Source organism: Hordeum vulgare, chromosome 1H, assembly GCF_904849725.1.
Source record: "Hordeum vulgare subsp. vulgare chromosome 1H, MorexV3_pseudomolecules_assembly, whole genome shotgun sequence".
Classification (NCBI taxonomy): Eukaryota; Viridiplantae; Streptophyta; class Magnoliopsida; order Poales; family Poaceae; genus Hordeum; species Hordeum vulgare.
Window position 1 is genome coordinate 439,784,139 of NC_058518.1, and position 23,452 is coordinate 439,807,590.

The 23,452-nt window shown below is 45.4% G+C and overlaps 1 protein-coding gene across 1 annotated transcript; it reads left to right on the forward strand.

The window, feature by feature from the left end:
* The first annotated feature begins 18,203 nt into the window (after positions 1-18,203).
* Positions 18,204-22,262, forward strand: LOC123400164 (probable potassium transporter 3). Its single transcript, XM_045094582.1, has 6 exons — positions 18,204-18,708; positions 18,818-18,868; positions 18,974-19,234; positions 19,620-19,672; positions 20,200-20,317; positions 20,780-22,262. Exons 1-6 carry the CDS (start codon positions 18,204-18,206, stop codon positions 22,159-22,161), a joined length of 2,370 nt encoding a protein of 789 aa, XP_044950517.1. The 3' UTR covers positions 22,162-22,262.
* Positions 22,263-23,452: the final 1,190 nt, after the last annotated feature.

Below are 23,452 nucleotides of genomic sequence, written 5' to 3' on the forward strand. Positions count from 1 at the left end.
GGATTTAGAGCAAACTGGTGCAGTTGGGTTTCCCAAATTCTTTGTAATGGCACTGTTAGTGTCAATATCAATGACGAACTTGGGTCATATGTTCAAAGTGGTAAGGGGGTCGGCCATGGGGATTCTTTCTCTCCATTCTTATTTAACATTCCACCGAGTGTCTTACCAAGATGGTGTTAGCTGCCCAACGAAACAATTTGTTTCAATGGCTGGCCCCAAATTTAATAGATGGGGGTGTGGGGATATTCCAGTATGCGGATGATACTCTTATTTTTTTCCATGATAGTGATAAATCTATAAATGTCAAGCTCCTCCTTTACTTGTTTGAACTTATGTCACGACTAAAAATTAATTTTGACAAAGGTGAAGTGTTCACTATTGGGGGTGATAACGACATTGATCAATTATATGCTTACATGTTTGGGTGTCAAGTGGACAAGTGATATGTCCATTTTGCATCATGATTTTATATCGATAGTTATTGCATTATGGGCTGTTAATACACATTATGGTACTATACTTATGCCTTTTTCTCTTATTTTACAAGGTTTAGATGAAGAGGGAGAATGCCGACAGTTGGAATTCTCGACCAGAAAAGGAGCAAATCTGAGAGACATATTCTGCACAACTCCAAAAGTCTTGAAAACTTACGGAGAATTATTTTGGAATATATAAAAAATATCGGGCGAAATAAATACATTAGGGGACCCACCAGGTGACCACAAGCCAGGGGCGTGCCCTACCCCTAGGCGCCCTGCAGGCTTGTGGGCCCCCTGGCAGGCCTCCGGTGCCCATCTTCTGCTATATGAAGGGTTTTGACCTGGAAAAATCATATCAGAACTTTTGGTGCGAAGCGCCGCCGTCTCGAGGTGGAACTTCGATAGAAACAATCTAGAGCTTCGACGGAGCTATTTTACCGGTTCCCTCCCGGAGGGGGAAATCGAAGCCATCGTCATCACCAACGATCCTCTCATCAAGAGGGGGTCAATCTCCATGAACATCTTCATCAGCACCATCTCCTCTCTAAACCCTAGTTCATCTCTTGTATTCGATCTTTGTCTCAAACCTCAGATTGGTACCTGGGGATTGCTAGTAGTGTTGATTACTCCTTGTAGTTGATGCTGGTTGGTTTACTTGGTGGCGGATCATATGTTAAGATCCTTAATGATTATTAATACTCTCTGATTATGAACATTAATATGCTTTGTGGGTAATTATGTTTGTTCCTGAGGACATGGGATAAGTCTTGCTATAAGTAATCATGCGAATTTGGTATTCGTTTGATATTTTGATGAGATGTATGTTGTCACTCCTCTAGTGGTGTCATGTGAATGTCGATTACATGACACTTAACCATTATTTGGGCCTAGGGGAAGGAATTAGGAAGTAATAAGTAGATTATGGGTTGCTAGAGTGACAGAAGCTTAAATCCTAGTTTATGTGTTGCTTCGTAAGGGGCTGATTTGGATCCATATGTTTCATGCTATGGTTAGATTTATCTTAATTCTTCTTTCATAGTTGCGGATGCTTGCGAGAGAGGTTAATCATAAGTGGGATGTTTGTCCAAGTAAGGGCAGCACCCAAGCACCGGTCCACCCACATACCATATTATCAAAGTAACGAACGCGAATCATATGAGCATGATGGAAACTAGCTTGACAAAAATTCCCATGTGTCCTCAGGAGCGCTTTGCTTTATATAAGAGTTTGTCCAGGCTTGTCCTTCGCTGCAAAAAGGATTGATCCACCTTGCTGCACCTTTCTTACATTTGTTACTTGCTACCCGTTACGGATTACCTTATCACAAAATTATCTGTTACCGATAATTTCAGCGCTTGAAGAGAATACCTTACTGAGAACCACTTGTCATTTCCTTCTACTCCTCGTTGGGTTCGGCACTCTTACTTATCGAAAGGACTACGATAGATCCCCTATACTTGTGGGTCATCAGCAAGCTTCCTATGAAGTACTTGGGAGTTCCGGTGAGATATGCAAATCTTAAAACTATTGATTGGGATTTTCATGATGAGAAACTTCTTAGACCTTTAACATCTTGGATAGGGTATTCAACCTCTACTGGTGCTGGAGCTACCCTTCTAGACTGTAGTTTAGATGGTATTCCTTCATTTTTCATGTCCATGTTCTTGCTGAACAAGACATTTGTTGAAAATATGAACACACACCGTAGACGGTTCTTTTGGAGGAAGGGCAAGAAAAAACGTGTGTATCATATGGTTAAGTGGACCAGGGTATGTCATTCGAAGAAAATTGGGGGTTTGGGTATCAAAGACTCACATAAACAAAATGTTAGCTTGTTGGTTAAGTGGTGGTGGAAACTTGAAACTGGTGAGGGTCTATGGCAACAAATTATTCGAGCTAGATACTTCAAAAATAAAATTGTTGCTAATGTTCAACCTCGATTTAATGATTCTCCTTGCTAGAAAGCTATCATAAAAGTTAAGGATGTGTGTATGGCTGGTAGGGACATTATTACGAATGATGAGAGCCTTACCAAGCTGTGGCATGAGCCCTCGTTTGGTAACAAACCATTAAAGGATAGTTGTCCTATGATGTTTGATATATGTGATAATCAGGATAGTATCGTTGCAACCTTTGCTGGTAACAACTATGTAGTCAATTTTAGGGGTACCCTCTTTGGAGAGCTGGCTCGACAATGGGAAGATATTGTTAATAGTTCTCGGAACTTGGTGTTATCTGACTCCGCTGACAAGGTGGTTTGGAAACTTACCCCTAACAAGTTGTTTTTCTGTTAAGTCAGTTTACAGCTGGCTGGAAAAAGATCTTGCAGGACCTAGTTATAAATGGGTTTGGAAGGCTAAAGTTCCTTTGAAGATTAAAATCTTCTTGTGGCAACTATATCAAAACACTGTTCTTACTAGAGATAATATGCGGAAGAGGAACTGCCCCAGAAACCCCTTTATGTTCATTCTGTCAGAATGTTGAAACGGCGGAACACTTTTTTTGGTTGCACCTTTGCTTGTTCTGTTCGGGGGACTTTTGGGTTGGCTTTAGGTGCGACATGTTGTCCCCGGTACTTGTGGCAATCCTGGGCTTGGTTGTACACATTCCTCCGTGGGGGTAGGAAGTTCTATAGGATGATACTCGCTGTTTTATGCTGGAGTGTATGGTGCACTCGAAACAAAGTTACTTTTGAGAAGCGTGTGGTTAGAAGTCCGCTAGAAGCCGTTTTCACTCCTTGTTCTTTTTTGATGTACTAGTGAGGGTTCTCAAGGGAATTGACAAGCCTAAGCTTCAGGCAGAAGTACAAATGATGGCGTGGGTGGTGGCGTCTTTGGATGATCATCCATGAGGCAGAAGGGCGATGGACCATGGTGATAGAGCTCAACTTGGATGAAGGGTTATAGGTTATCCTCACTGGGGTTTGATGCCCGCCGAGTGTTCTATATTTATATTGCAGTAATAGTTAGATTCCTAGGGAGTGGATTGATCTCCTGGTAGTGTTGTCTTTTTTGCTGCGTGATGGTTAGTGTCGACAGTTTTTCACCCCGCGGTGGATGTTTCGTTCTATAAAAATTTGCAATGGGTTTCCTATCGATGCTCCAACTTGCTTCCCCCTTTCAGTATCCTAGTTAAACTTTGCTTTGATTTTGTTTTGGTGCATGTTTGATCGTCACACACTCGAATGATGTATTTCCGTTAAGTGATTAATGGAAAGGGGTGTGAGCCCGATTTGAAAAAAATATGCCATGCAATGATACTGATGTGGGTGGGTGGAGCACCTAGGTGCTCCACTACAATTCCCCAAGACTAGCGTTCTTTTGAAGTTCTACAAATCACCAAGACACAAAGCCTTTTCTATTGTGACGCCCCCGTTTATAATCGTGCACTAACCATATACGCATCATGCATGCCAGTGATGACGAGTTGATGGATATACTTCTCGCCCCTCGTTGGTTACCCCAAGTGCAAGGTGGAGATGTAGTGAGCAAGAGATTTCTCTTACACGGGGACTGTAAGGTTTATCGAACCAGGAGGACTCCGAGGATCAACAAGAAGGTGTCCGTTGCTCTAGCGCTAGCAGAAGACGTGGACCTGCACACACAACAAATAACTTTGCTCCCAACGAGTTCAGAGAGCTTGTCAATCTCTCCGTCCTTGTAGTTTGCAAAGGATCAAAACACAAGCGGGAATATTGATAGTGATTGCAACGGAAAAGTAAATTAAAACAGTAAATGGTGGAGGTGTAAACAATGGTGGTAATATGGACCAGATTCCCATGATGTTCACTAGTGATGTCTCGCTCCCAAAAGACGATAAACAACTATGCTGGGTAAATAAATTACAGCTGGGCAATTGACAAAATTATAAACGCACCGCAATGCTAATCATGCTACTAGAAAGTTAGAGGCTCAAAAGTAATGGGTAGTACGCCAAGACAAGTAGACCGTTTATTCACCAACATCTACTTATTAATCATACATCTTGAGATATCTATCCAGAACATCTCGCGGGTATTAAGTTGCGAGCCCCACCAAAAGTGTAAACTCAAAGCAACGGACAACCGCATTAACGAACTTTGCGTAAGGTAAACAATCCTTGCAACCGTGGTCACAAGCACCGTTGTTTTCTCCCTGGTGGCAACAACACATCCCCTAGTCTCATGTTTCTGTCACTCAAGCTAGACATCAGGGGCATGAACCCACAATCATGCATAACGCTCCCTCTTGGAGTTACAATCTACTACTCGGCCAAAGCAATAAAAAGCAACGGAGAACATGCATGAATTACTCAAGAACATAATATAAAAGGAGAACCAAATATATAACTCATCACAATCTGAACATAATCTCATAATCCATCGGATCCCAGCAAACCAAGCATAGCAATAGCAGGAAAATTACATAGATGCCTTGATCATGTAGGGCAGCTCACAAGGGCTAAACATTGAAGCACAAGATTGGAGAGAAGACATCACATAGCTACTGGTCATGGACTCATGGTCCAAGGAGGACTACTCACGGCACGTCCGGGAAGCGTCCATGGTGGTGGAGAAGCTCTCGGAGGTCAATCCTCCCTCCGGCAGGGTGCCGGGAAGAGGTCTTCTGACGCTCCCGATCTCGGAAGCGCTGCGGCGGCGGAACGATGGAGAAATTCATGATTCTGGATATGTTGTAAGGGTTTTCTATCGTAGAGGTAAATATAGGCTGAAGGAGGGCACCAGAGGAGGTGGGACCCACCCAGGCGACCTGGTAGCGCGGCCAGAAGGGAGGCCGCCTGGGAAGGCCCTGGCTCCCCTGTGGCCCACCTTTGGTGCTCGTGAAGCTTCCGTCATGCTGATTTTTATATATTTTTCTTGTGATTTTTCGGGCTCTGGAAATTGGGGTAAAAGTCCCTGCAAAAAATACATCAGCAGACAGAAACTGACACTGGGTGCACTGAGTTAGTAGGTTAGTCCAAATATGTGTAAAAAGGTATGAAAGTGTAGCAAAACATATAACAATGTCACCCAAAAGAGCATGGAACAAACATAAATTATAGATACGTTTGGGACGTATCAACCACGAACTGTGACTGACGTCAATATCACAACACAACTGTATGACACAAATTTAAACATAAATTTTTATGTTACAAGACAGGGCCACAAGGACAGATAATACATCAGTTATGAAAATGAGTATTATCTTAGTACAAATATAGTTAGACAAGTTTTGCTTTAAGAAGGCTGAGCAAAGCAACGACACTAGATCGAAAGGTAAGGCCTCCTATCTGGGACCTCCGGACTACTACTCGTCAAACGTCCTCCACGCAGTAGCCTCTTGGAATAGGACCTACATACTCGGGGCTACCATGTGTTGCAGCAACCGAGTCGAAGCGAAAAGAGTAGCAAAGCAACAATGAGTACTCATCCAAAGTACTCATAAGACTTACATAAGAACTAAACCACATATGCATCGGTATCAAAGGAATGGGGTAGTATCTATGGACTAAAATGCAGAAATGCCAGAATAAGGGGGAGAAGCTCATGCTATCGAAGACTATATCTTTCAACACTAGAAGAGAGGAGTGTATGTGGTATCAACTCGTAAGTACATACATCAATAACATACCCTGGGATCCTACCTCGACTCCATGTGAGAAGGGATCCTCGAGTATTCGTTTCAGTTATCTGGGTGTATTTTATCGAGTATCTAGTTTTAGTAGTAAGAGGTCGGGATACAACTTGAAGTCATCTTGTTACCATGAACACGACTATTCGAATAGATTACTTCCCTACAGGGGTGCACCATATTTCCCGATGCGCTCGATTAATTCTGGTCGGACACACTTTTCTAGGTAATGACCGGACTCGAATGATCTACACACGGTAGACTAACCTAGGCGCTCCAGAGAGGTCAACACGCTGGTCTAAATCCTAAGTGCAAAGTGGTGATGGGAAAATCACCCTAAGCACTCCTGCAGGTTGCTCGACACGCCGGGGACTAGACCCACCTCTTTCTACAAATATGGCAGTTACCGTCCACCCCAACAATCAGCCCACTCGAGTGTGACATCTCGATTACTTTTGAAGGAAATGTACGACGTTGAGGGCCCCATAAACCATTAACCCGCGTAGCGGTTGATAAGTCTCCAACGTATCGATAATTTATGAAGTATTCATGCCATATTTGCCTATGTTTATAATAACTTTATATGGTATTGATGCACTTTATATGATTTATTTAGAACTAACCCGGACTGACGCTATTTTCAGCAGAATTACCATGATTTTGTTTTTTGTGTAGAAAATGGAAGTTCTCGGAATCACCCGAAACTTTTTTATGATTTTTTCTGAAACATATGAGAAACATTGGAGCGAAGAACCACCAGAGGAGGGCTTCCATGGAGGCACAAGCCAACAGGGCGCGGCTTGGGCCTTGGCCGCGCCCTGATGTCTTGTGGGGCCCATGTGGCTCCATTGCGCATGATTCCAATGCTGAAAAATTCTATAAATCCCAGACACCCGAGAAGTAAAGAGAGAACTTCCGCTCCGCCACTGCAACTCTCTATATCGCCAAAAAACCAATCTGGAGCGATTCCAGTACCCTGCCGGAGAGGGAAAACCATCACCGGTGGCCATCTTAATCATCTCGGCGGAGGCCATGATGAGGAGGGAGTAGTTCACCCTCGAGGCTGGGGGTATATACAAGTAGCCATGTGTTTAATCTCTTTCTCTCTCATGTTCTTGCGATGGCACGATCTCAAGAACACGGGCTTTGTTAATATAGTTGGATCATATGATGTATTTACCTTACCATCTAGTTGTGATCAAATGAGTCTTTTCCTTTAAGATCTCGTCATGTTGGATTGAGCATATTGGTATGACAACACTTGATATATGTTGAGGCATCAACTTGCGGGTTCCGGTGACTTTGGGGATCTATGCATAGGGGTTGATTGCACGTTCTCATACCATGTTCTCCGATAGAAATCTTGGGTTGCTCCTTGCATGTTCTTTGTGTTGGATTGAATATTATAGGTCTAATTTTTTTATGCATGTCACATAATTTACCCACGGATACTTGAGGTGACATTGGAGTATCTAGGTGACATTAGGGTCGATTGATATGTATCATTGGTGTTATTCTAGTACGAACTCTTAGATAGATCGAACGGAAAGGATAGCCTCATGTCATCTTAGTATGAACTCTTGAATAGATTGAACGGAAAGGATAGCTTGATGTTATCTTACTACGAACTCTTGAAGAGATTGATCGGAAAGAATAACTTTGAGGTGGTCCTACTACCTACACCAATTTCATCTTATTGTTCTCCACTAGATAGGAACTGTGTAGTGATTTTTTGTTGCACATTGAGGGATCCAACTATGTTAGCATTGTTGAGAGATTGGACTAGTGAAAATATGTACCCTAGGCCTTATTTACAAGCATTAATACAATACTTTTCTCATTTTTGCCACTTGTTACCTTGTTATTTTTATAGTTTCAAATTACAAAAACCTATATCTACCATCCATATTGCAATTGTATCACCATCTCTTCGCTGAACTAGTGCACATATACAATTTATCATTGTATTGGGTGTGTTGGGGACACAAGAGATTTCTTGTATTTGATTGCGGGGTTGCTTGAGAGAGACCATCTTCATCCTACACCTCCCATGGATTGATAAACCTTAGGTCATCCACTTGAGGGAAAATTTCTACTGTCTTACAAACTCTGTGCTTGGAGGCCCAACACGAGTCTACAAGAATAAAGTTGTGTAGTAGACATCAGCGATTAGTGCGTATATGCTAGTGGAAGTCTCACATCAAATACCCAAACTCGTTAAGCATGTTAGTGTCGTCGCTCCGACTAGGTAACTCGCAGACCATGACCAGGGACCAAGCCCACCTCTCTCCTAGGTGGTCTCCTCATTCCCTGTCGTTCCGCCACATTATCTCTAGCGGGTACTCTTGGGGCCGACCTGTCTTTAACATTGTAAAAATCGTTGTTCAGGTCCATACCATCAAGGTTTAACCGGATTGTAGGATCAAAAGTATGTCTAGAGGGGGGTGATTAGACTACTTGACAAGATAAAAACTTAGCCTTTTCACAATTTTAGTTATGGGTCAATTTTAGAAATTAGGACTAGTCAAGTTCACCCTACACATGCACATCTAAGAGTATAGCAGCGGAAAGTAACGACATGCAAATGTAGAATAGAGGGTAAGGTAGGAGATCAAACACAAAGGTTGACACATCGATTTTTGGCATGGTTCCGATAGATGGCGCTATGGTACGACCATGTTATTGGAGACTTCAACCCACGGAGGGTAACGAGTGCGAGAGTCCATGGAGGGATCCACCCACCAGGGGTCCACGAAGAAGCGGCCTTATCTATTCCATCATGGCTTCCGTCCACATAGGACTAGCCTCACTCACGGTAGATCTTCACGAAGTAGGCGATCTCCTTGACCATACAAACTTCTTGGTTCAGCTCCACAACACGGAGTAGGAGGCTCCCAAGCGACACCTAACCAATCTAGGAGGCACCACCCTCCAAAAGGTTATAGATGCGGTAGAACGATGAATGCCTTGCTCTTGTGCTTCAGAAGATAGTCTCCTCAACACTGAATCACTCTCTCACAAATTTGGCATGGGTAGGAGAGATTGGTCTTGTGGAAAGAAACTTGGGGAGGCTAGAAATCAAGGTTCAGATGGTTGGATTGGAATATCTTGATCTCAACACATGAGTAGGTGGCTCTCTCTCAGAAACATGGATCTGGCAAGTGTAAGTGTGTTCTGAGTGCTTCCTCTATGAATGAGAGGACGTGGAGGGGTATATATAGCCATCTCCCAAAATCCAACCGTTACAACACTATTGCCCAATTCAATGACACCAAAAAGAATCTTGGTGGTACCGAGTTGCACTAAATGTGGCAACTTTTGCATTCTCGCTGAGGCCGATATATGAATCTCGGTGGTACCAATACGATGAGCTAGACTAGTTTCCAAATCTCGGTGATACCAATTTCAAACTTGGAAATCCCGATTCTTGAAATCTTCTCAACAGAAAGTTGGTCACTGAATCTCGGTGGCACCAATGTGAAAGTTGGTGGTACCGAGATGGTAGGGTTTGGCATAGTTTCTGTCAAGTGGAAAATCGATAGGGTCGGGTGGAAATAGTTGGTGGCACCAATTTTGCTGATGTGGCTTTGGACAGAGATATTTTGCGGGAAAATGGTGAGTATATTTGGTGGCTACCTCTAAGCACTTGAGCAACCAATTCATGATAATACCTCACCCCCTTATTTCTTTCCTTGCATCTTCTTGCTTGAAGCTTGAGCCAGTCCTATTTCTTTCCTTGCATCAAGGGGCTTCTCCTCACAATCCTATAGCCAAAGCATCTTTGAACATTTCTGAAATATACTTGAATAAGATAATTAGTCCAATGATGCATATGTTGTGGTCAATTATCAAAACCACCTTAGGGAGCAATTGTGCTTTCACAGAGGAATCACCCTCGATAGGTTTACCTTGATATACTACACGATAGAGTCATCACCTAGAGTGAAATACGAGGAATCACCCTGATTAGATCACACTAGATGTGTTGCACTATAGAGTCATCATCGAGAGTGAAATACAAGGAATCACCCTCGGTAGATTACACTTGGTGCGGCTCTAGAGAGTCGTACAATAGCAAGGGCCTTTAGGGGTGTTAGGGTCTCGGTACAATGACCCATCATATCAGAATACCCATATAGAATGGCATGACAACACTGACAAGGGTGTAGGGCCTCTGATGGAACACCAACTCACCTCTACTAGACATATAGGTTAACACATAAAGTATCAATACTAGGTTATCAAAAACAGGCTATGCATCAGAATAGGAGCTACCACAAAAATAGTAGCAAAATCTAATGCAAGAATAAGAGAGAAATAATGGGCGATATCAGAATGATCAAGGGGGTTTGCTTGCCTGGAAGCTCTACTGAGAAGGATGGGTCGTCCTCGACGTAGTCGTACTCGGGGTCAACAACAGTCCCGGGGTCTACCAAAAGAATAGACGAGAGGGGAAACGAAATAAATAATGGGCATACAAATGAAACACAAATGTATGTCATGTCAATATGTTGATGATATGCTCTAATGCATCCCTAAGCATTTTAAAAGAAGGGGGGAAATGTGGTAATATTTTCTCGGCTCGAGGTATTATTCGAAGAGGTGATCATGATGCAAAATGTCCATGTTCATTATGTTAGAGGGGCATGACATGTATATGGATGACATATTTAGATTCTTTATATTTTTCTGATCAACTTTCATATGTAAATTATTTTCATCTCACTTACAATTTTATTTTATATGAACTTTCAAAGTTCAAATGATTTTCTGGATTTTATAAAATATTATAATTCAAAATTAATAGAAAATATGGTAAGTGCACACAGAAGTGTACACATCAATGTGGTTGTGTGGCTCACATTGGGGCCTAGTGGCTGGGTCACCATAGTCAACAGTCAATTGTTGACTCATCAAACCTTGGCAGTGGGGCCAGGCATCATTGACAAGGGTTTATTAACAAACTTTAGTAGTTGCTTTAATTAGGTTAATTAGCAAGGTGCCCCACCTATTTGTTACTGGTTAGGGGGGTCACAGTAAACTTGATTAGGCTCTAATTAAATAGGACGGGGCCCGTTGGCAGTGGCATAAGCCAGCGACAAGTGGCTTTGCATACGCACGGCAGGGGCGCAGACATGGTCGTGCGAGCGTGCGCATGGGAGGGGGAGGGGGAAGCGGCAAGCAGCAACAGGCGGTTGCAAGGGAACGGCTGGGCGAGCACGTATCAACATCGACAACAACAACTAAGAGCAATAACAAAGCAAAACAACAGCGACATCAACGTAGCAACATAGCAAAGTAGCAACAACATCAGCGCAACAACAGTAAGAGTGAGCAGCAAAGCAACTGCAACATCAAACATGAGTAGCAACTAGCAAGCAGCAAGATAGCAATGACAGCTAGCACGAGCAGCAATGCAGTAGCATGCCGGTAGTAGCAAGTAATGCAGCATCAACCAATGGCAGCAGGAGAGCGCAACAGCGGGTGGCTGCAGTGATGTCTCCGTTGATCCCATGCCTCGATTTGTTTGTGTAGACGATGAAGACAATGATGACGCTCCTCCTAGACAACTCTCGTTACTCGGGGTGGCTCCGATGCTTTTTGACGACCACGGTGCGGTGACGGCCGAGCTAGGGCGAGCCCGTGCGAGAGGGAGAGGGACGAGGAGTGGGGCAAGTGGGCTAGGGTTTCTCCAAGCGGTTGACGGCGACGCTCTTATCCATCCATCGGGTCACGCAGTGTCTGACACAACGACATCGGCAACCATGGTGGGCTAGATGGCTACCATGCCCATCCTCTGCCACTTGTAGCACGAGGTTGAAGGAGAGCTGGTGGTGGTGGGTCGGGCTGTGCACTCTAATAGTGGGTTACAAGTGCACTTTCTTTCTTTTACTTTTTTTGCTTCTTCTTTCTTTTTCGTTTTGTAAATAATTGGTGCATCATATGAATTTTTTTATGACTCAAACTTTGCACATAATTCACTCGCAATATACTCGGATTGCGCAAAAAAGTTTGAGGGCATTTGGAATTGTTTAAACATGTTTTTGAATTGAAAAGGTCAAGTTATTTGTTGCTGGACCACATATTTGAAGCTATGGACAAACTTGGAATCCAAAAAAGGTTTTTTACATTTGTTTTCAATTATTTAGTGATTATTTGCAAAATTACCAACAATTTTGTTTGAAGTTTGATGAAATAAAAATTTGACTTGTAATTTGAATTTGAATTTGGATTTGGTATTTTTAGGGTAATTAAGCTTAGCAATTATAGTGACATGGCATCATTAGGGGGAGATGACTATATCTTAACTATCGGGGTCTTACATCAATCTAGTCCTACTTAAGGTTCGATACTTAATGTGATTTTGAAATAAACGATAGTTCACCAAGGCAACAACACGATTTCATCCTCGATCTCAGAGGAGCTTTCAGTAGAAGGGTACTCTTGTTTGCTTAGCGAATGCAGGAAGTTGGCATTGGCTTTTGAACATTGATCCCTTTTCAGCCAAGAAGATAAAGTAGCAACCAAATCCAACCTTGCGATTTGATTTGGTAATTTATTTTGCCTATGTGATTCTTTGATAACACATTTCGCAAATGTGATAACCTGGCTTATTAGGGATGATAGACTACTCATATCATTAAGGATTTCCTTCTTTTCCGGGAGCCCATTCGAACAGAACTCGCAGGTTAAGTGTGCTCGGCTTGGAGTAGTTCTAGGATGGGTGACCGACCCGGAAGTTGATCCCGGGTGCGCATGAATGAGGACAAAGTGCGCAGAAACGACTAGTATTGATATGTGGAGCCAGTCTAGATCCCGCCAGGAGTAACGACCGCCGGCGGGTGTGTCTGGGGCGTTACAAGTTGGTATGAGAGCCGACCCTCGCGGTTGAGTGGTGGTGTATGTCATAACGTGGCTTATTAGGGAGGATAAACTACTCATATCAATAAGGAATTCCTTCTTTTTCGGGAGCCCATTCGAACAGAACTCCCAGGTTAAGCGTTCTCGGCTTGGAGTAGTTCTAGGATCGGTGACCGATTGGGAAGTTGATCCCGGGTGCGCATGAGTGAGGACAAAGTGCACAGAAACGACTAGTATTGATATGTGGAGCCAGTCTAGATCCCGCCAGGAGTAACGACCGTCGGCGGGTGTGTCCGGGGCGTTACAGCGAAAGTGATAATACTACATCATACTCATCTATTACATTTATGCAATATAGTTTGGACGCTAATTTAGTGAACACGGTTCTGCGTGGCTCTTAAGAGTAGTAAATTTGAGAAAAAAAACTTGCCTATGAAGTTCCACAAAGAAATAACATGTGGTATTCTGGGCAAAAATGAAAGAATCAAGGCTATATTAAATAATCACTCTTTCATGAATAGTAAGGTCTCCATTGTATTTCCTTCACGAAAAATATCATGGGTGTTAATGGTTCACGAAACTTCACACATGAGTAGAATGGTCGATCAAGTTCGATACTCCAAAAATTCAGAATCTTGTAAATTTTCCTACTATTTTTCAATTTACTATTCACATGGGTGTGTGTGGAACCAGATTACCACACAAGTAAACTTGGTTCAGAGTTAAAAAGACTCTGACTCCCTCCCCCCCGCCCCTCCCCCGCTAGGGTTCCTCCCCTAACCCCCTCCCGCCGCCGCCGGCCGACCTAGAGCCCTCCTGTCATCGGCGGCCGCTGGTCGCACCCGTCCGGTCCCGCCCCCTCTTCCTCCATCCTGGATTCGCCCTCGTGCCGCCTCCCCGGGAGGTGGCCAGGGCGGTGTGTGTCCCTCTCTCTTGGCCGTCCTACTCCCCTCTTCACCCCCTGTCGTCATTGGTGGGCATCCCCGACGCTGGCCCGGGTAGTGTCGGCGGCGGCGGGACCTTTCTGTCCCCACGCACGTGTTTCTCTTGCGCAGGGCATGAGACGGCAGCGGTGCTGCTCGGCTTGGCAGTGGCCCGGAGACTCGACGGTGGGCGTGGTAGTGGTGCCGCTCCTTGATGGCGGGGAGGCATGGTGGCGTGGGGTGGCCGACAACACGCCCTCGACCCAGATCTGGCACCTCCGGGCCCCATTTGGGTCCTAGCAGGCTGGCCACTGGCGCGACTTCAATGTCTTGTGCGTAGCGAGGAGGAGGAGCAGCCCAGATGGGTGATGATGGTGGTGCCGATGAAGTGCTTTCTGCAGCGCGGCAGCGGGAGCTTTGCGGGTATGTGAAGGCCTGGTCGGGCCTATGGGCCCACGGGCCTGGTATGCTCCTGCTGTCGCGTCAGGTCAATTACCGTTATTGACGATGGAGATTGAGCCCTTCTGCATGCCAACGGTGCTGTTGTCCCTAGTCCCGACTTCTCTTCTTCGTTGTGAAGGCCCCCTTCGCGGCACTGTGGTGAGACGACGTGGGAAGCTTCAAGACCATGTTGGCGCAAGGTGGGGGACTGTTTGGTTGTGTGCTCCGAAGCGCCCGAGGTGAAGGTTCGGATCGGGAGAAATCCCTGTCGTCCTAGCCGACCTCGATGCGGTGGCGCCTGTGGGTGTCCTCGACCTTCTTGGAGGGCGTCAGGGGCTACCCTTCCTGTCTCATCACCGCGTACCGAGGGAAGTCCTTGGCAGCAGTGTTGTCATTGTCGCGTCCCTTCTTGGAGGTGTTGATTGGTACCGGCGCTTCGGAGTCTAGGAGCTCGGTGGAAGATCCCGGGTGGGCGCAGCGGTCGGAGGCTTCTCGGTTTCTGTCGATCCTACGTTGTTGGTATTTGTTTCTTTTGTCTTTCTCTCTCGTTTGTTTTGAGCGCGTTTGTACTGTTTTTGCCCCAACGCCTATCGTTGGTTGTATCGGTGATGGTTGCTTTGTAATACAAAGCGGAGGGAAATCCTATTTCGAGAGAGTGTGTGGAACCATTTTCACCTTTGTATTTTGGGTGTAGATTCTTCCTTTTCCTCCTTGTTTTTTTGCAGGAAAAGTCATTTCTTTGGTACAAATTATTTGGAGTAGTAAAAACCTAGTGGTCTGTGCGGCCAACATTTTAAGCATCTAGCAATTACTTCTTACATAGTGCCATTTTTCTATTTTTTCCTTCTTTTTATTAGGAAGGGCCCCTTGTTTGATACATATAATTTGGTTTTAAGATGTTCCGCTTTTGTAAAGATATCATTGGGTTGCCAATTTATTTCATGATAAAGGGTAATATATTAATACCAAGATGGAATACCAATCACGCTTGACTATGTAACGACACAATATTAAGACTAGGTAGAGGCATTGAATATTCACACAACCAAAAAACATAAAAAGAAAAGAGGACTGCTACGCGTCCATCGATCGACGTATCCTATACATCCGTCACGTCGATGGCGTTGGATCTACGCATTGACAACATCCGATCGATCTTCTACCATGCCCCGCTTGTCCCCTCCCCCATTCATTAATTTCTGCAACAACAACTTTGTTATAGAAGCATTTATAACGGAGATTCTGTTACAGATTCCCGCAACAACGACTTTGTTGCAGAAACAATTATAACAGAGATTGTGGTGTAGAATTTTTGTGAACAAATGTATTATTACAGTTTTTTCTCAAACAAAGGTGTCGACGGATGAAAGTTTTGTAACATTAGCGATGCTGGAGAATCTTTCTTGAAGCAGGGAGGATGTTGCAAGAAAAATATTACCGCCGGTGAGGGAGTAGCAGTGCCGCGCCACTAGCGAGCACCGGAACTGCGAAGCTCGCCGTCAACCCCTCCGGACCTTGCTGAGACGAGCCCCTGACGCTCCCGGACGTCCCCACCTCCTGCCCGCACGTCATCTCATCGGATCCAGCAAGATCCGACTGGAATCCTCCTCGTCGTCGTTAGCGCGGCTGGTCTGTCGTGGTTGCCTAGCCGCCGCCTCCGTCCCAGACGGTGCTCGGCCTCCCCGCTGCTGGATCTAACCACCAAAGAGCCCCACAACAAGCACTCTGCTGTAGAAAGCGTTTCTGAAACAGCAGCTCAGCTGAGCTGCAGACCCATGCGCGTGGATGCGGGTGCTATCGAGTGTTGGATCAAAAAACAATCCAACGGACACGGAGCCGGCGGACGTGGGCGTGAGATCGGCCGATAGAAGGTAAGCTTTTCCCAAAAGAAAAAAGGAAAACATAAAATAAAGAGTGCCGGCGTGACCATCCAGATGCAACAAAGGAAATGTGCATGCAGCCAATGTGCTCAGTTCTTACAAGTTGCAACTTCTTCACCTCTACATGCAGCTACAACTGTCAACGTCCTCCTAAGAAATCGGGGAGCGCGCTCTCTCCCCTCCTGCGTTTCTCTCCAAGAACACTGAGTGCTAACACATCCATCCATACGGTTAAAAATAGAGGGTCATGACATGCAGAATCAGTGAGTATGCCTCGCAGTTCGTGATTTTGTGTGTGTTCTGGCCACTCCCGACCCCCTTCTTCATCCCTGAATAAAAATGCACTCAATGGACTGCGAGAGGGGCATCTCGCCGGAGAACATCGCCGGCGTGTACCCTGACGACGACGACCCGCATGGAAACCCGGTGAGTGAGCTATCCTTCCTTGCCCTCAAGAACGGTGGTGTATTTTGAGATTTTCACTCGGAAGAATCCATTATCGATTTAGATCTAGGCATATGACCAATAATCCAAAAATCTTTGTCTGCCATATTTCTGCCAAGAACATATTGTGGTGGAATTTTCATGTCGCACTCATGCACCCATCCAGTGATGAGTTTGATTTGTGGAAATTTTGATGTGTCAGATTTCTCCTGCGTTCCGGATTCGAATGCTTTGTTAGTAAGTACCAACTGTAAAAGGATGAACAAAAATATTTGATGAATGGAAGGATGACGGATGACCTTTTCTGTGTAAAGATCAGCATATTAATATCTACTCCCTGTGTCTCTAAATATAAGACCTTTTAGAGATTCTACTAGGATACTACATACGGAGCAAAATGAATGAATCTATATTCTAAAATATGTCTATGTATATCTGTATGTAATTTATAGTGCAATTTTTAAAAGGTCCTATATTTAGTAACGGAGGGAGTAGTCGATAGCAAATACGGAGTAGTAAAGATTCTGCAACGCAATGTCAATAGCTTATGGCCACATCAACAACGAAGGAAAACACTGTATTAACCATTGCATGCCGCGGAGAACTTTTCAGACATCTTTTTTTTTTGACTAGGAGACTTTTCAGACATCTTGATGATTAGCCATTTTTTCACACCAGCAGTTCGTAATGCCCCACTAAAAATAGCTTACTCTGAGTGTGAAAGAGTAATATTGCTCAATACCCCCTCCGTTTTATAATGTAGTGTCTATAATTTTTTAAGCCAAACTTCATCAATTTTAACCAAGTTTCTAGAGAAAAGTATCAACATATATAATATCAAATCCATATCACTACATAAAACACAAGATATACTTTCATATTATATTATTTTGCTATTATTGTTGCCGATATTTTTCTTAATAAACATGGTCAAACTTTGTAATGTTTGACTTTAAGAAAGAACTATATAGGCTACATTATTGAATGAAAGGCAAACATGCAAAATTCATAATCCATATTTTTTTAAGCCTGTATGTGCTAATCTTTGAGGGGGGGGGGGGGGGGGGCACAGCCCCCCAGTAATGCATTAACCCCCGCCAGTGACGGTGAACATGAAAATGTAAGCAATTGATCGAGTATTTAATAAAAAAATACCAAATTTTATAGAAACGTGTCCAAAAACTATCACTTTACAACTTTATGTCGAAAACTATCACTTTTTCTATTTCATGGCAAAAAAAAAAAATCATGTCAGTTGGTTTTCCTATTTGCCCACTTGTGTTAACACACGTCGTGAACGGTTGGCCACGCTGGCACCTGATTTGTGGGCCTAACCGGTCAGAATATTTGCTTAGAGTGGGCAAAGCGGACGATTCTCTCACATGGTAGTTTTTTGCCACGGATTAGAAAAATGATAGTTTTTGACACAAATTTATAAAATGATAGTTTTTTATCACGTTTCCATGAAATTTGCTATTTTTTTGGTTAAATACTCCGGTGATGGCAGTGTTCGATGTGCTCGATGGCTATTCGCTATTTGAGTGAAAAAAAAATTGACGACGGATGCTGCAGCGGCACTGGAGATCCTACTACAAGCACGTGCTGCTCCTGGCGTACCAGAGCTGCGGCGTGGTGTATGGCGACCTAAGCACGTCGCCGCTGTACGTGTACAAGAGCACCTTCGCCGGCCCGCTCCGGCGGTTCGAGGATGAGGAGACCATCTTCGGCGTGTTCTCGCTCGTGTTCTGGACCGTGACCCTCATCCCCCTCCTCAAGTACGTCTTCATCGTGCTCAGCGCCGACGACAACGGGGAGGGCGGCACCTTCGCGCTCTACTCGCTGCTGGTGCGGCACGCCAAGTTCAGCCTGATGCCCAACCAGCAGGCCGCCGACGAGGAGCTCTCCACCTACTACAAGCCGGGCTACGCGGCGCATGACACGGCCATCCTGCGCGCGCTCCGGCGCTTCCTCGAGAACCACAGCAAGTCGCGCACGTGCCTGCTCCTCACCGTCCTCTTCGGCGCCTCCCTCGTCATCGGCGACGGCGTCCTCACCCCGGCCATGTCCGGTGAGTGCGTGCGCGCGTGGAATTATTATCGGTTTGCTGCTGCATGCTGCCACTTAATTAGCTTGATCGATCTCAATGCCTGCCTGCTTACCTTGTTCGATCCTCCCAGTGCTCTCCTCGTTCTCCGGCCTGCAGGTCCATTCACACACCCTGTCGAACGGTGAGTGTTCTCCGGACCCCTGCAACAAACATTCTCACTTGCTGGAACAGTCCGGCACCATGCATCGCTGCTGCTAATCTGCCGCCCCTACAAAAAAGAGAGCAGGTGAGGTGGTGATCCTGTCGTGCATCGTGCTGGTGTGCCTCTTCACGCTGCAGCACTGGGGGACGCACCGCGTGGCTTTCCTGTTCGCGCCCGTCATCGTCATCTGGCTCCTCCTCCTGGGGGGCGTCGGCGCCTACAACATCTTCGCGTGGAACCCCAGGGTGTTCTACGCGCTCTCTCCCACCTACCTCGTCAGGTTCTTCATGAGGACCGGCAGAGAGGGCTGGATTGCGCTCGGAGGGGTGCTACTCTCCATGACAGGTACCAACAATGGCATGCAATGTTAGGGCATCTCCAACAGTTTGTTGGTTAGCTTGTTGGTAAAATATGCCATGTCATCAGCCAACACCTTAACATACAACTACTCCAATGTGTTGTATCTAGTTTGTCCAATAAGATGTGAGGTAATAAATAAGGTGCTCTCTCATTCTACATTGGAGCTTGTGCAAGGGTGTTGGTTAATTTACATACAACCTTGTTCTCTTTCCTTATTTATTGCAATGACACATCATCAAAAATCCTATGTGTCAAAATTACCAACAACTATCTTACAACCATTGAAGATGCCCTTACATCCTCACATCAACTGCCGTTTACTACTGTACCTTTGATCTTAACTGGCACATTTAATACATATGCGTTGCAGGCACGGAGGCTATGTTTGCGGACCTTGGCCACTTCACAGCCACATCCATAAGGGTATGGTTCCCAATCTTATCTTTATTTGCTGCTAACTTACTAGACTCTGTTTTTTTTTTTTACCATGACAATGTCCTCATGGTAATTAAGTATTGAACTTGGTTAAGAGGTCAAATAAGCACTTCGATTGGTGGGAATATCATACACTTGTAGTATCATATATGCATATGATACGTATTAATGTATAATATCTACTCCCTCCGTTCCTAAATATAAGTCTTTTAAACAATTTCATTAAGGGTCTACATACGAAGCAAAATGATTGAATCTATACTCTAAAGTATGTCTATATACATCCGTATGTAGTCCACTAGTGAAATCTCTATAAAGACTTATATTTAGAAACGGAGGGAGTAGGTTGGTAACTAAGATGGCCTCATTCATAGGCACATTATTTCTAATTTTACATTCTCCTTTCTTCAACTTTCAACAGTATGTCTAGTGGACAATGAACGAAACTGCATGATATCCCACTATCAAAGGTTTTCTAGAAAAGCAAATGAACCATCATTGTTGTCACTTGACAGGTGGCCTTTGTAGGCCTGATCTACCCGTGTTTAGTGCTGCAGTACATGGGACAGGCGGCCTTCTTGTCCAAAACTCCCGAGTGCGATATCCACTTCATCTTCTTCCAGTCCATACCCGGTAACTAAATTTCTTCTTCTATATCTCAATCGACTTAGAATTTTTCTTGAATTCTACTAGCTCATTCAGAACTCAGAAGGTGCACTTTTCGCTAATAAACTGAGTTGTACTTCCTTAGTTTCTAAATATAAGCCCCTTTAAAGATTTAATTACAAACTACATACACATATTTTAAAGTATACATTTATTTATTTTATTCATTATGTAATCTGTAATAAAATCTCAAAAAACACTTATATTTAAAAACGGGATAGTAATTTTCTGGGTCCACTCAGGCTTAAGAAAACCTCAGCCTGACTTAGACCCTAATCAAAATACGTACTCACATTCACTACATGCACAAAAATCAAAGTGCCTAATATGATAATACAGGTTAAATGACAACATACGTACTGATTTCCGACGGTGTAATGTGGATATATCTGTGATCTCGACATGAATGAAATTGAAATGTGGGTGCAGTGCGCTTGTTCTGGCCGGTGATGGTGATCGCGACGCTGGCTTCAATCGTGGGCAGCCAGGCGGTGATCACGGCCACCTTCTCCATCGTGCGGCAGTGCATGGCGCTAGGCTGCTTCCCGCGCGTCAAGATCGTGCACACCTCCAGCCTCATCCCCGGCCAGATCTACAGCCCCGAGATCAACTGGATCCTCATGCTGGTCTGCCTCGGCGTCACCGTCGGCTTCCGTGACACCATGCTCATCGGCAACGCATACGGGATGGCGTGCGCGGGCGTCATGGTGGTCACCACGCTCCTCATGTCGCTGGTGATCGTCTTCGTGTGGCAGCTGGGGTTCATCATGGCGACGCTCTTCCTGCTGGCCTTCGGCGTCGTGGAGGTTGCGTACCTGTCGGCGGCGTTGATGAAGGTGCCGCAGGGCGGGTGGCTGCCGCTGGCGTTTTCGCTGCTGGTGGTGGCCATCATGTACACGTGGCACTACGGCACGAGGCTGAAGCACACGTTCGACGTGCAGAACAAGGTGTCCCTGCGGTGGATCCACGCGCTGGGCCCCAGCCTGGGCATCGTGCGCGTCCCCGGCATCGGCCTCATCTACAGCGAGCTCGCCACCGGCGTGCCGGCCGTGTTCTCGCACTTCGTCACCAACCTGCCGGCGTTCCACCAGGTGCTGGTGTTCGTGTGCGTCAAGGCCGTGCCCGTGCCGCACGTGTGCCCCGAGGAGCGGCACCTGGTGGGCCGCATCGGCCCGCGCGACTTCCACATGTTCCGCTGCGTCGTCCGGTACGGCTACAAGGACCTGCTGGGCGAGGACAGCGACTTCGAGAACGACCTGGTGCTCCGCATCGCCGAGTTCGTGCACATGGAGGCCGCCGACAACCGCCCCAGCGACGGCGCCGCGTCGGCCGTCGAGGGACGGATGGCCGTCGTGAGGCGGCCCAGCGACCTGGAGCGGACGGGGCGGCTCCTGGTCCAGGAGCCGGTGGACGAGGAGAGCCTCGTGCTGCGCGCGGCCACGGCGGCCACGGACGGCGACAAGTCGGACACGCTGCAGTCGCTGCAGGCCATGTACGAGCCGGAGTCCCCGGCGGCGGCGTACGGCAACCGGCGGCAGCGCGTGCGGTTCGAGCTGTCGGACCTGGCGGGCGAGCACGTGGACCCGGAGGTGAAGGCGGAGCTGGCCGCCATCGTGGAGGCGAAGCACGCCGGCGTGGCCTACATCATGGGGCACTCGTACATCAAGGCGAGGAAGAGCTCCAACGTCTTCAAGAAGTTCGCCATCGACATTGCCTACAACTTCCTCCGGAAGAACTCCCGGGGCCCCGCCGTGGCGCTCAACATACCGCACATCAGCCTCATCGAAGTCGGCATGATCTACTACGTCTAGGTCTACCTGTATAGCTAGCTAGCTAGCGCTGATTATTCCCTTGTTTCATTACATATATGGACAAATTAAATTCCAGAAGACGTATACTTACTGTAGCAGCTAGGTGAAGACATGAATAATCAACAACTGCACAGCATAATGCGTATATATATGTGTGTGTGGAGAACAGTACTTCCTCCGTCACGGTTTAGAAGACACGCATGAAAATCTCTGAGACCAAGATAGTCATCGATTGGTTGTGAGATGTAGCAAGTGTAAATTCTAATGCGTCTAATCAACTGAGAAAATAGTAGTACTAATGCGTGAGCAGCAAATTGGAAGGGCGCATGACTAGTACTAGTACTAATTAATAAGAGTAATTGCTTTCGTGTCTTAAACCTTGTCTATTTTGAAAATGCACGCAAGTTTAACTGTGCCTTCTAAACCATGACGGAGGGAGTACACTACTTTGCACATGAGAGCGAGACGCACACCGTGGTCGACAGGGAGGTTTAGTTGCGTCACGATTTCAGAGTAACAAAAGTTAGAGACAAGTAAAAAGGAACTAAATTAGTATTTTTTAAAGATCCTCAAAATAAGTAAATAATTAAATTCCTCACGATCTCAGACAGCCGGTGGACTAAGGTTATCTTGATGGCTAGAACGTTAATATGTATGTGAGCATCACTGCAACGCGGCGAGGCTAAATTTCATGTTTTGACCTTTTTATCAAAGTAAATTTAGATCTAACTCACTTTTGTAAAGAAATTAGGATCTGATCTATTTCGTACCGTCAAACCTTATGACGATAGGGTATAACAACCTACCGTCAAGGACTCTTTCGGTAGGGTTGGAGACCTATTGCAAAAAATCTAAGTCTACACGCACGCACCCTACCGTTAGGCACCTTGGCGATAGGGGTGCATCCTACCGCTAGGCACCTTGGCGATAGGGGTGCACCCTACCGCTAGGCACCTTGGTGGTAGGTTGTTATACCCTATCGTCATGAGGCTTGGCGGTAGGAAAAAATGTCAGATCCCGAAATTTGTATACATGGGTCACATCTGGATTTGTTTTAGCAAAAGGGTCAAAACACGAAATTTAGCCACCCGCGGATGCTTATGATCTTTGAGTGTATGCACCTGAAAATGGTTGCATGGCTTTGTTCAACCAATTTGGTTAGCATGTCAGTAATAGATTATGTAGATGAGCCATGTAATCTTGTTCTTGAATAGCATGGTCATGTTTTGTTGTAAATCTTATTGTACTTGGCAACTTGGACTTTTTTTATTAACAAATGTTTGTACACCGA